General features: G+C 55.4%; 1 protein-coding gene and 1 long non-coding RNA gene across 2 annotated transcripts; one reads left to right on the top strand and one right to left on the bottom strand.

Moving 5' to 3' along the window:
- Nucleotides 1-308: 308 nt before the first annotated feature.
- On the top strand, nt 309-6,689 carry LOC135995529 (plasminogen activator inhibitor 1-like). Its single transcript, XM_065646908.1, has 9 exons — nt 309-766; nt 3,982-4,241; nt 4,485-4,715; nt 4,850-5,044; nt 5,340-5,538; nt 5,827-5,927; nt 6,013-6,099; nt 6,255-6,338; nt 6,652-6,689. Exons 1-9 carry the CDS (start codon nt 309-311, stop codon nt 6,687-6,689), a joined length of 1,653 nt encoding a protein of 550 aa, XP_065502980.1.
- A 1,714-nt stretch (nt 6,690-8,403) lies between these two features.
- Nucleotides 8,404-13,737, bottom strand: LOC135995762 (uncharacterized). Its single transcript, XR_010607169.1, has 4 exons — nt 13,459-13,737; nt 12,533-12,678; nt 9,402-9,448; nt 8,404-8,747 (listed from the first exon to the last, which is right to left on the bottom strand). It is a non-coding gene; the product is annotated as an uncharacterized LOC135995762 (long non-coding RNA).
- Between the last annotated feature and the right edge of the window lie 131 nt (nt 13,738-13,868).

Here is a 13,868-nt window from a genome sequence, read left to right as displayed (position 1 = left end):
AGGCCCAGTGTGGTACAGCACACCATGGGATGGCTCCCTACCATCTTGGACCTCGATGATCTCCTTGACAAACTGGCACTCAAGGCCCTGGAAATTTTCAGGGCATTGGCATCCACTGTTGACCCAGGTGCCACCATTTTGGCAAATAGCTGTCTCACAATAGGTGCTGTAGTACATGCCAGGACACCAGCACTTGATGCTGTCCCACATGGCCCCATTCTGGCATTGACGTGGAAGAGGTACCCCAGGACATGCATGCTGTAACACAGCCCAGAGAAACCCCAGAGGTGCAAGAGAATGCTTGGGGCATGGTGAGAGGTCAAGGAGTAGGGACATGGCCAGGTGGTGCCACCAAGAAGGAGGACTCACCTGGACTGGTGGTGGTTGCTGCAGTGGTGGTGGTTGTAGTAGTGGTGATGGTCATAGTAATTGAGGTGGGGGTCGTGGTCGTAGTAACAGGGACAGTGGTGGTGGTGGTCATAGTGGTAGGTACAGTGGTGGTGGTTGTAATGGTGGGGGTGGGGGTGCTGGTTATAGTGGTAGGGATGGTGTGGGGTATGGCCACAGTGGCAGGGATGGTGGTGGTGGTGGTCACAGTGGTGGTGATCACAGAGACACGCTGTGTCAAGGAATGCCCAACACTCACTTCCAAGGTCCATGAGACTCCTCTGGGCATGTCCCAGCACCTCCAAGACCCTGTCCTATCCCCACCAGCCCTGGCCGTGGCTTGTCCCCACTGTGGAGTGAGACCGGGAACAGAAGCAGGGTGGGGACAGGGGAATGGGGACGTAGGATGGGGATATACGAGGACATGGGATGAGGACATGAGATGAGGATATGGGACATGGGATGGGGATGTGGGATACAGGATTAGGATGTGGAACATGGGATGGGGACATGGGACATGATGTGGGGATGTGGGACAAGGGATTAGGACATGGGATGAAGATTTTGGACTTTGGATGGGGATGTGGGACATGGGATGGAGACGTGGGACATGGGATGGGGATATGGGACAGGCCTGGGAGGTAGCACCAGGCCGGGGACATCAGATGACACCCATATGTCCCCTGCCACGACTAGTCCCCTACAGAGTACTTGGGGACCCAACCAATCCCGTGTAGCCCCTGTCTGCTCCGCATCCTGATGCCACCACAGAGGGGACACAGAGAAGGGACATCTTGGCCACATTTGGGTCCATGGTGGCTGAGGGTCATGGTGGTGACAATCTATGGGGTGCTGGTGTCCTCACAATATCCTCACCCAGGGTTGGGAGCAGTTCCTGGTAGGAAGCCATCCATTGCCCAGATGTCATTGAGGTCACCTGGGGGTGTCACCAAGCAAGGAACACAGACAGACAATTCCTTGAGCAGGTGTCACACTCCCCATGTCAGGCGATGTGGCCCAGCAGGTGACAAAGGGTCCCATATGGGGACACAGGGGTGGGAAGGGATGAGCTCAGGTGGTCCCTAAGTGTGAGGGGACACTGGGACACCCTCATGGGGTGGCAGTGCTGTGTGGGGAGGCTGCAATGTCATGGAGTAACGCTGCTGTGGGGTGGCCCTGCCATGGGTGACAGTGTCATGGGGTGACAGGGTCGGGGGCTGTGCAAGATTTTGGGGTGGATCCATGCAGTTTTGGGGACAGTCCATGTGAGCTTGGGTCTGTGTGAGGTTTTGGGGTGAATCTCTTCAGGCTTGGGGCACAGGGACAGTTGGGGTGAATTCCATATGAATTTGGGGGTGAATCCATGTGAATTTGGGGGTCAATCCACAGGGATTTGGGAGTCATGTCACTTTTGGAGTGGATCCACGTGGTTTTGGGGTGGATTCATGTGGTTTTGGGGTACAGTGACACTTGGGGGTGGCTCCATGGGTTTCTGGGGTGCAGCACCCATTTTGCAGTGAATCCGTGCAGGATTGCGGGCTGAGCTGGATGTTCCCCCCACTCAAGACCCCTCCGGGCCCCACAGGAAGGTGCTGAGACCCAAATGAGTCACCCCCACCTGAGTCACTCCCTGCCTGGGGCTGGGGGGTTTGGGGAGCGGGGGCAGATGCTGGGGGGGTCGTGCTGGGGTCCACAATAAGGACTCGTTTTTGGGGTGCAGTGGGACATGCACGTGCATGGCTGGGGGTGAGTGCACCCCTGTGTCTCACACTCGTGTCCGTGCCCGTGACGGGATGTGTGGCCCCCCAACCCCGGTGTCCCACTGTCTGCTCCAGCCCCGCCCGTGAATAATCCCCTTCCCGACGCCTTGTTTGGGTGGAAAAGCAGTAAATTTGGGTTTCTGAGGAAATTCCTCTCCCCTTACTCCTTTCCCTGCTCCCCCCGCCCCCGCTGACACAATGGCCAATTTTGGGCAAAATAACACCGGAAAAAGGTTATTTTCCAGTATATTTCTGGGCTGCAGGTTTGGTGTGGCACAACTCATGGTCCGCGACCCGCCCCCCCAGTTCCCCTCAACCCCTTTACAAGCCCCTGGGGAATCCCCATAAGGGTGGGTACCAGCGGGTCTATGCGGGATCTGTGGGGCACTGGGAGCATGGGTGGGCGTTGGGCCCGATCCTGGCGCCGTTTCAGCCCGGGTTATTTTTACCCCGGGGTGGTTTGGCCACCGTCCCCGCCCCCTCGCCCCCTCCATCCGGAACCGTCTCTCGGAAGGACCCAGGCGTCCGGGCAGCGCACCCAGTGTCCCGCCCCGCCCTCCTCTCTGGCCAAGAGAACCCAGGCGTCCGGACACCCGCCGCCCCCGCCGCCGCGGGTTCGGGCTCACTCAGCGCCCTGGGAAGGGACCCAGGCGTCCGGGCAGCCCCCGCCCCCGCCCGTGTCGGCTCCACGCGCCTGAGCCTCACTCAGCCCTGGGAAAAGAACCCAGGCGTCCGGGCACCGCGGGGTTTCCCAGCCCCCCCGCGGTGTCACCGCAGCCACCGCGTCACCCCGCAGGAAGGGGCTCTGGCGTCGCCCTGGGGAGAAACCCGGGTTCGAGGAGGCGGTGACACCCTGATCGGATGCCTGGGTCCTCTGAGATCTGTGACACCCCGTCAGGTCACCCGCCCCCCCATAACGCCACCAAAGGGCCACCCGTGGGGATGGGGGGATGTGGGGGACGTGGGGGACACTAGATGCCACTGAGGACATGGGACACATGTGGAGACCCAGAGGGGACGCAGGAGACGTGAGGGGGACACACTGGGGACATGGGGGAGCACAGGAGACAAAGGAGGCCACTGGGGACATGAGGGAGGCACTGGGAACACGGCACACAGGGAGGGGCATGGGGACACGAGTTGGTGACACACACACCCCCTCCCCTGGCCCCTCCCTCTGCCCTTTAAAGCCGCTGCCAGGGCCGGATGCCGCCCAGAGCCAGGAGCAGCAGCACTGAGTGGGACTGGGGACACTGGGACGCAGGTACAATAGGGACACTGGGACGCAGGTACAATAGGGACACTGGGACACAGGTACAATAGGAACACTGGGACGCAGGTACAACAACGGGACCGACACTGGGAGACTGGGAATGACATTGGGACCAAGACCGAGACATTGGGACTGAAACTAGGATTGAGACCAAGGCTAAAACCAGGATACTGGAACCGACACTGGGACCAACATCAGGACCAATATCGGGATACTGGTACCGACACCAGGGTTGATACTGGGGGAGCGGAACCAACACTGGGCCTGAGACTGGGACACTGGGATTGAGACCAACAGGTAAAGGAGCAATAGGACTAGGACTGGAACCAGCACCGGGATTGGGACTGGGGCCAGCACTGGAACTGGTATTGGAATGAGCACTAGAACTGGGATTAGGATGAGCACCAGGATTGGGAGCAGCATTGGGACTGGAATCAGTACTGGGGTCACCATTGGGGTCACGTTGGTGAACTCAGTGACCTCCAGATGCCTGGGTCCACTGGGAGGGACTTGGGTCATCAAGGTCACACCAGTGACCCCCAGACGCTTGGATCCCTCCAGGATGCGGGTGGTCCCGGCGGCTCTGGTGGCCCTGGCCTGGGTGGCCCTGGTGGGTGCCGGGATACCAGCAACAGGACGGGTGGCCCAGCTGGTGGCTGATTTCGGGCTGAGGCTCTTCCGGGAGGCAGTGGGACACCGAGGGGACACCAACGTCATCTTCGCCCCTCACGGGGCCACCACTGTTCTGCTGGCCCTTCAGCTGGCCACCGGCAGGCATGGCCGTCACCAGCTTGAGGGTGCCATGGGCTTCAGTATCAATGGTGAGGGTTCTCAGGGTCCTTGTCCCCATGGTGGGGTCCCCACCGCCATGTAGGACACTTTGGGGTCCTTGTGCCCATTGTGGGGACCCCATCCCCACACCAGCTCACCCATGGGTGTCCCAATCCCGATCCTGGATCTCCCACAGGTGTCCCCACACTAGGTCACCTGTGGGTGTCCCCATGCCAGGTCGCCCATGGGTGCCCCCATCCCCACATTTTGACTCAGTTTCCCTGAACCCACAGATCCAGGGGTGGTGGCAGAGCTCTGGGTGCTGCGCCGGGCACTGAGGGGACCCAGACATCTCCTGGCTGTGGCCGAGGGGCTTTTTGTGGGGCAGGGGCTGACGCTGACCCCTGGCTTCGTCCCCCTCTTCACCCGCACCCTCGGCCCCCGGCGCCTGGCCAGGGTCGACTTCCAACGGGGAGAGGGGGCCCGTGCCCTCCTCAACGCCTGGGTGCAGGAGCGGACGCAGGGTGAGACCCTGGGGGGCTCGGGGTGGGGGTGCCTGGACTCCTGGGTTCCTTGGGAATGGGGGTGCTGGGTGCCTGGACGCCTGGGTCCCCCTCCACCACAGAAGGGGACTCCAGGAGCACCCTTGTCCCCTAAGGGCGGATCCGGGGGCTGCTGCCCCCTGGTGCGGTCGGTGCCAGCACCCGCCTGGTCCTGGCTAGCGCCCTCTACTTCAGGGGGGCCTGGAGGAGCCCCTTCCCCACCCTCGCCACCCGCCCCCGCCCCTTCCACAGACCAGATGGCACCACAGTGACTGTCCCCATGATGGAGAAGACGGCCAAGTTCAACTACGGTGAGACCCCTGGCCCCGAGACGCCTGGGTCCCCTGTGTCACCCCAGCCTCCCCATGTCACCTTGAGGTCCCTTATGTCACCCTGCTTGAACCCCCCACCCCATCTCCCGGATGCCTGGATCCCCCCATGTCACGCTGGTTCCCCTGTGTCACCCTGCTTGACCCCCACACCCCATCTCCCAGATGCCTGGGTCCCATCGTGTCACCCTGGGTCCCCAATGTCACCTTATTGACCCTCTTGCCCCCCCATCTCCTGGACACCTGGGTCCCCTCTGATGCCACCATGTCTCCGCAGGGGACTTCGAGACGCCGGGAGGGGTCCCCTATGAGGTGGTGGAGGTCCCCTACGCTGGGGGGGAGGTGGCCATGCTTCTGGTGGCCCTGACCTGGCAGGATGTCCCCATTGTCACCCTCACCCGCCTCCTTGATGCCCAACTTGTCACCACCTGGGTCACCAACATGACCCCTGTGACTCGTGTCCTCATCCTGCCCCGGTGAATCTGGACGCTGGGGTCCCCTTTGGTGTGGGGAGGGGGAATTCTTGGGTCCCTGGGTGGGGGAGATGGGTGAGTCCCTTATGGATGTGGGGGGGACCCCTGGATTCCTGCATCCCCCTAGGGATATAGGGGGGCCCCCCAGATCCCTGGATGCCCTTGAGCAGGGATGATGGATGGGTCCCCTTGGAGATGTGGGGTGGGTGGCTCCAAAAGCCTGGGTCCCCTATGGATGTGGGGAGGGTCCCCCAGATGCCTGGGTCCCCTGTGAACTCCACCGCCCCTCAGCTTCTCCCTAGAGACCAGCTGGGACCTCAAGGCACCACTAAAGTCCTTGGGGGTCCATGCTCCCTTTGACCCCAACGCTGCTGATTTCACCCCACTCTCAGGTAAAAGTTGAGGGTCCCTGGGTGGGTGGTGGGGGGAGCCAGGCGTCCAAGGACCCCCCTCACTCACCTCTCACCCCTGGATCAGCTGAGGAGCCCCTCGTCCTGGGCCAAGTCCTGCAGAAGGTGAGGATGGAGGTGACAGAGAATGGCACCGAGGTGACATCGGCCACTGGTGAGTGACATGGGGGGCCAAGATGCCTGGATCCCTGCAATGGGGAGGGCCAGACACCTGGGTCCCTTTGGGAGGGGAGTGCCTGGACACCTGGGTCTCTTGGGGCTGGGGGTGCCTGGAGGGAGGGGTCTCACTGCTCACGCCCTCCCCTCCAGCTGCCATCATATATTCCCGCATGGCGCCCCTGGAAATCCTCCTGGATCGGCCCTTCCTCTTCCTCGTGCGCCACAACCCCACTGGTATGGGGGGACATGGGGAGGGTGGGAGTTGAGGGGCTGGGGGGAGGTGCCTGGGACACATGGATGTGGGGCTGGGGGAGTTTCGTGTCCCCTAGATCTGGGTTTGGGGGTCCATGCCCTTGGATGTGGGTCTTGGGAGGCTTCACACCCATGGATGTGTGTCTTAGGGGGCTTCATGTCCCATGGATCTGGGTTGAGGAGCTTCACACCTTATCGATGTGGGTCTTGGGGGACTCCATGCCCCACGTCTGGGAGGCTCTGTCCCCCCTTGCTTTGGGTCTGGGCGGCTCCCTGACCCCTCTCTCCCCCACAGGCACCATCCTCTTCGTGGGGCAGGTGACAGAGCCTTGAGTGCCCCAAGGCAGGGTCAGCTCCACGGCGATGTCACCCCCATAGTGGGACCAGCCCCACGGCAGGGTCAACCCTACAGTGGGGTCAGCCCCACGGCATGATGGGCCCCCCCATGGGGGGATGTGGGGTTGGGAGAGCTGTAATTTATTGGGGAGAGTATTACATTGCGGGGAGCCAATCCCCACGTCCCGGTGTTGGGGCCCACCATGACATCCCAGTACTGGGGTCAACCACCACATCCTGATATTGGGGTCAACCCCCCATCAGGACGTTGGGGGTCAACCATCATGTCCCAGTGTCGGGGTCAATCATCACATCCTGGTGTTGAGGTCAACAACCTGTCACGGTGTTGGGGTCAGCCCTCCATCATGTCATGGAGTTGGGGTCAACCACCACATCCCCATGTTGGAGTCCACCATCACATTCTGATTTTGGGGTCAACCCCTCATCACAGTGTTGGGGTCAACACCCCTGTCCCAACACGGTGGTCCCAATGTCGGGGTCAGGTTTGGGCATTCAGGGTGTTCGGGGTGTTTGGTTTGGGTCAAAATAAAGAGATTCTGGTAACAATGTGGGCTGAGGTGGGGTGGGGGACCCCAAATTGTGCCTGTCATCCCCAAATCTGTCCCCAAGGATCGCTAACTGCCCCAGTCACCCTCAAAACTACCCCCAGGGGCCCCAGATTACCCCCATGACAACCCCAAATCTGCTCCCCCCACCGTGGTGACGGACACTGGGGTGCCCCTCTCTTGCTGTCGCCGTGTAAACTCACCATCATCGCCATGGAAACAGCCCCCCGTCGGTTGTCCTGTTGCCATGGTGACCGGAGTTCCCCTGCCCCCCCTCGCCACCCTGTTGCTATGGTGACAGGAAGACACGCCCCCACCCCACCCCCCACCCCGTCACCAGGGAGGGAACCCCCGGGCTCCCCGCCCCCCACTGCCACGGGACCCCCCCCGTTGCCATGGAAACACCCCCCCCCCCGCGACCGCGTTCCGCGCGTCCCGCCCGCTGCTCTCTCCCGTTGCCCGGGCAACAGCCCCGCCCTGACCCCGCCCCCCGGCAGCCCCGCCCTCCGGGAAGCTGCGGCGCATGCGCAGTGAGGCCGGTGCTGGACCAGCGCGAGTCTGACCCCACTGGCCCCAGGGCCTGCCCTGGGCTGGGCCCCAGCGGCCCCCGTTTGTGAGGGAAAGGCTGAGGGTGTTGTGTGCCTAGGCTTTAGGAAAGCCTTTGACACTGTATCCCACGGCATTCTCCTGGAGAAACTGGCAGCTCATGGCTTGGATGGGCGTATTCCTCCCTGGGTAAAGAACCGGCTGGAGGGCCGGGCCCAGAGAGCTGTGAATGGAGCTGGAGCCAGTTGGGGGCCGGTCATGAGTGCTGTTTGCCAGGGCCCAGTTCTGGGGCCAGTTCTGTTTAACATCTTGATCAATTATGTGGATCAGGGATCGAGTGCACCCTCAGTAAGTTCAGAGATGCCACCAGGTTGGGTGGAGTTGTGATAAATACAAGGAATTTGTTCATTAAAGTGCCTTTGTTGGATCTTGGGAACAATTTCTTCCCCAAAGGGCTGTGGGGCATTGGAACAGGCTGCCCAGGGCAGTGGTGGAGTCACCATCCCTGGAGGGGGTGGACAGACGGAGATGAGGTTCTCAGGGACATGGGGCAGTGCCAGGGGTGGGGGAACGGTTGGACTTGATGATCTTGAGGGTCTTTTCCAACCAAAATTATCCTATGATGCTCTAAAACGAACATTGCAAGCATGCCTGTCATCATTTTTTTTAATCTTTCTTTGGATTTTCTTAGTGGGAGAACACATTTCTGCATGTATGTTCTCTTGAGGGCTGGAGGGAATATAATTAAAACTGATTCTGAGATTTTATTCCAATATCTTTCATATTTCAGTAACTAGACTTGCCGAAAACCAGAGGGGGATGTACTGTTCACATTTTGTCCTTCAAGAATTCAGGGAGATACTTTGCATTTTTTGGTGCTGCTTCTTGATTTTTGGACTTGATTATCCTACTATTTTAAAATTGCATGCTACCTGAGGATTTCCTATCAAAAGGCAAGTAAGAATAAATGGTCAGTATGAAATCATAAGATCTAAATCTATACAGTTAAAACAGAAAACATTACTGTGCGCACATTTTCCTATGGGGATAGAAGAAAAGCTATAGAAATAATGTACTGCAATAGCCATTTGAAATGCTGAGAAACACTCCAGTGACACGTAAATATATTCCCTGTTTTCATTGTAATACTCCAGCTCTGAATGGAGCAAGCAGAATATGGAGATCCAGTAATACCACACTAGACCATGCTGAATTCTCAATAAAACCTACTAAACTCATTAAAATATCCACTTCCCATACAGCTTTTTTGTCAGTATGTAAGATACAGGAGCATACAAACCACATCAACTGTGTCTCACCTCAGCTGAAAAACATTTGACAAAGTGAGTGCAAGATTGCAGTGGCCAAGCAACATTATCACAGACAAGGGCAAGACCTCAAGTGTAAGAAAATCAAGAGCTCGGTGTAATACATAGGAAGCTGCAAATACAGTGTTCTTCACTTACAGTAGCTGCAAGATTTTATTATTTTTTTTTTTTTTTTTTTTAATCCATTGCTGGTTGGGGTTGTTTGTTTGTTTGGGGTTTTTTTGTTTTGTTTTCCCTGCATTTGAGTTGTATTAAACCACTTGGCCTACCTGGTGTTGAACTGTGCTTGTATTCTAGCTTGTGCTGTGGATTCTTCCTGCAAAGAAGAAAACAGTAAAAAGCCCAATTCACCACTGTGTTCCACAGTTAAGAAGCTCTGAACTCCCTGGTATTTTATGTTTGTTTTTTTTTTTTTTTTAATAAAATTCTGTGACCAGTGCCTCAGCGCAGTCTCTCAGCTTATAGAATGTGAAAAAAAAAAAAAAAGGTTAAAAAAGAGTTCCTATTCATTCGGCATTAAAAAAATACAGATGGCCGATCAAAAGAGATGAGAGAGTTTCCAAAGTTGTGAGATGCATTTGTTGAGCATGGTAAGAACCCATCCAATTATTTACTCTCATTAAAAATGAATCCAGAACATAGCTCCTGGTGCATTAAGCACGATGCATGCACAGTGCATCACAGGTCAGACACACCCAGATGAAGCTTCCCTGTTCTGCAACATAAAGCTACAAATTAAATAGTTTTGAAAATCAAATAATTTGGAAAGAACTGCTTGTCTCAAAGAATCACAGGGAGAGGCCCCAGAAAGATTCTTCAGAGGGATCACTCATTTCTGCAGTATGCTGCTGCAATCTAGCAAATTCAATTTACAAGCATGTAGGACTTCTATAAAAACATAGCATGAAAGCAATGAAAGAAAATATGAAGTCCATGTACTCTTGGATTTGCAATACATGTTCCTCTCGTGATTCAGGTCATTAACACACCTATTAATCCTCCCCCCGTTATCCAGTGCTGCTCTACTGCTTTAATGTAGTCCAACTTGCATTGTGCTAATAGGCCTTGTTAGTATATCAGAGGCTTTTCTCAGAGCCGCATGTTAAAATAGTCTCAACCTGATGTATTCTTGTGCAGAAAATTTAAGAAATTTCTAACTTTGGAAGAAAACCCGTTCAGTTGCTCTGATTAGGTTTTATCAAGCTCTTCTGCTGTGCCACTTCTTGGAGCTGAGCTCACGGCTTGGCCACAGCAACAGCTGCTCTGCTACCGCCCACAGGGCAGCGTGGCAGGGACATCGGGGCCACAGGGCAGGGGGAGTCAACTAATATCCTGACAAAAACCTCCTCTTGTAAGGAAATGGTGTGGTGACGAGCAAAGCCAGGAGCGTCCACCTGTATTGCTCGGTGGGTATCCATCAGCTGCTGGTAAGCCTTGTGCTGAAATGGCCACAGATGAGTCTTATGAGACTTTATTAGAGGGGAAAAAAATGATTCCTGAAGGAGAGACTTGTACAGGTCTTGGAGGCAAACTCTGTGGTGTTGCCAAAGGGGGATTTTTTTGTGCTCTTGTGAAGTTGTTCCATCTCCGCACCCTCACGTGAGCACACAGCTACTCTGCATCGATGCCCAGCTGGGGTGAAGGCTCCTTAGAAACGCGGGATTTCTGCCGAGATCGCTACGCAGCCTGACTGCCCCGGCAGCTGCTCTCTCACATGGCAGCAGCAGGTCAATAAGGTAAGCACTTCCCTGGAAGTCTTTAAAAGACGTATAGATTCTTAGGGACATGGTTTGATGCCAGAGTTAGGTTAATGGTTGGATTTGAGGATTTTGAAGGTCTCTTCCAACCAAAACAATTCTATGGTTCTATATTGCCTAGTGAAAGGCAGCTGTTGGTGTTCCACTCAGCCACTGTGTAAAGCAGCACTGCATAGGTTGTTTAGTGCCTCCATGTCACAGAGGAGTGATTTAGGGTTCTGCTCACTGCAGAACAATGTTTAGATTTCTCAAAGAAAAATGTGACTCAAAAAGAGTTCAGTGGCGGGTTCACTCTATTATTTACTGCATGGGGGAAATATGCCAAGCTGAATGCTGCTGGCCTTCTCTCCAGAAGCCTGTACCCGTTCACAAAGCAAACGCTCAGGCGTCTTCCCTCCCTGATAACTGTTCACTCCGGAGTCTGTATTTTAGAATTCCAGAGGCAAACTTTCAGGCAAGCCCTGATAACTGTATGCAAAGCGGACTTTCAGGAAACAAAATTCTCAGAAATAAAAAACAAAAAAAGGAATAGAATAGCAGGAGGGCTGGCTCAAGCTGGGTACCTGCGCAGAGGTCCAACCTAAGCAGAGGAAACCATTGACTTTTATCTCTTTACAGACCATTCACACCATGATTCAGTCCAACAGCAATGTTTCACTTTGGGGTCTCCTTGCTTCTCATTGGATCTTTTTCACTGATCTCACATGTGCCTTTGTTTAGTTCAGCTGTAGACACTGTTTATAGCCCATGACCTTCCAGGTACTGTTTGTCTGAATAAATCCTTTTCTTCTCAGCAAAGTGCAAAACAGGCCCCGTTCTGCAGATGTCTGTAATGTCTCCATGTTAGCCTTGTATTGTTATTTTTTTCCCCAGTCAGTTCCATTCTTTCCAGCAAAGTGTGAACTAGACCTTATCTTGAAAGTGTTCGGTGTAGTTTGCAGTTGCTTTCGGTAAATATGAGCAGAATTTTACAGCTTAAGATTTTAGCAAAGATTATTTACAAAGTTTTCTTTTACAGCAAAGATTTTAGCTGACTAAGTAACATGAAGCAGAAAGTATATTAAAAATCACACAACCTTATACTTCTAGATGATTCATTATATCTAGTATGCATTTACTTAAGCTAAATGATTGATATGAAACATAAATTGGGCTCATCCACTGATGTGTGAGTAGTAAAACCATCGCTATACAGCTGGTTATTTAGCAGAGCAAGCTCAAAGCGGCCTCACCCGGGGTGTCATATTTATAAAATAAAGTGGTTGGCTTGTAGTCAAATTGCAGACAGTGGGAAAGGTCTGCACGAGACTCCCTGCACCCACAACCCATCGGTGTTCAGTGTGCTGTTCTGCTTCCCTGTGGGTCTCCTGAAAGGAGCTCTTGGCCTGGCTGCAGCCCAGGCCTTTCCCTGCTCTGGAGTCTGAACCAAACTGCTGCTGCTCTGGCTGGGGAGGGTGGAGGGAGTGCATCCAGCACACTCCAGTTCCTCCAAAACCTTCTCAGCTCTCACAGGCATCAAAGCAAACATAGTGAAAGACAGTGGCTTTGTTGGGGGTAACTCTATTCTCCACCGAGTTTGATGGGTTTGGGTAACTGCCTTCAGACAAAGCCGTGCCAAGAGCCCATAACTTAAATAACCTCACTTGGTGCTTCCAGAATGTGTTGGCCTTGACCACTTGCATCTCAGGTAGACACCGGTTCTGCATCAGGGTCACACACCCCATTGCTGGGCTTATGCTGCAGTGTGCTCAGCTGGTGTTCACTGTTCCAGGGGCGGCCAAGAGTCAATCTACAGGGAAATAAAAAGCAGGAAACTATCACTGGCTGATTGACGGAAGGGGACCATGACTGTATTTTTAAGTCTGAATTTTCTACTGAAATCTGGCATCTCTGGCTGGTTTGGATCCTGCCACCTCTGGCTTTGGAGTCCAGCATGGTCTGGAGCACAGATGGCTTTGTTCCAGCCAAGGGACCACTACAGTTTTTTAATTAATCAAGAGATGTGTGAACTGTAGCAGGCAAGAAAGAATTTCACTTTTCCTGCTGTTGGAGTGTTGGCTCTTGGGCCCACCCAAAGACTGGACTATACATGACTGCTATATAGCGTGTCCCACCTGGGAGCCTGGGGCTGGGCTTGGTTGGTGGTGAGTGATTTAACAAGTGAAAGGAAACAATTCACTGGTGCAACATCACTAAAATGACCAAAAACCAACAGAAGAGGGAGAAAAGTCACCTAGTCCCGCTCCTTGTGTTGCCAAACCTAATGGGTTTCTCCAGCCTGCTTTAAAACCAGCCAAACCCTCCTCGACCTTGCCTGTCAGAAAGACCTTCTGGGCTTCCATCTGACCCTCCATGGCCGCACTACAAGCCAAGGCCATGAGTTCCACATTAACCACGCGAGGTGCAAAACGTGCTCCTGCCACCCTCTTCCTGGCATGCAGACTGTCACCGTACTGTCCCCGTATTTCCTTCAGGCCAAGCAGCCCCCAGTGCTGCGAGCCGGGGCGGCTGTGGGGCCGCCGGCTCCCTCCTAATGCTTCCCCCGGGCCGTGGGCGCTGAATCACTCACGGGACGTTTGGGCTACAGGTTTTCCTCCCACATGGTGCAGGTGCAGACACTGTGACCGCCCCACAGCGATGCTCCTCTGCCCATCAGCCCTTCCCGGAGCGGCGGCGCGGTTTTCTGCTGGCACCGGAGGAGCGAGAGCGGCGCTGCCGTAATTCCTCCCACCGATGGTCCCTCAGGGCCTCACCTCACGGTGACACAGGCGGTTAGTGGCTCAGCAGTCCCGCGGGGACACGTTGAAATTTACCCCCGGGCGTACGAACAGACCCCGGAGCCCCCGGACCCTCCTCCGGCGGCGCCGCAAGCGGCACTGAGCCCCGCGGCCCCGGCCCGCCCGCTGCCAGCAGAACCGCCCCCGGGGAGGAGCCGGGGCGGGGCGGGCCGGGCCCGGGGCGGGGCGGGCCGGGCCCGGG

The sequence above is a fragment of the Caloenas nicobarica genome, chromosome 17 (assembly GCF_036013445.1).
Source record: "Caloenas nicobarica isolate bCalNic1 chromosome 17, bCalNic1.hap1, whole genome shotgun sequence".
In the NCBI taxonomy this organism is placed as follows: Eukaryota; Metazoa; Chordata; class Aves; order Columbiformes; family Columbidae; genus Caloenas; species Caloenas nicobarica.
Note: the sequence above shows the minus strand (reverse complement) of the source record. Positions and strands in the feature narration are given on the sequence as shown.

Coding starts and splice junctions, on each gene's coding strand:
- LOC135995529 (XM_065646908.1), top strand. CDS start 309: ATGGTGAGAGGTCAAGGAGTAGGGACATGGCCAGGTGGTGCCACCAAG. Junction 5,045..5,339: donor GACGGCCAAGTTCAACTACG/GTGAGACCCCTG, acceptor ATGTCTCCGCAG/GGGACTTCGAGACGCCGGGA. Junction 5,539..5,826: donor CGTGTCCTCATCCTGCCCCG/GTGAATCTGGAC, acceptor ACCGCCCCTCAG/CTTCTCCCTAGAGACCAGCT.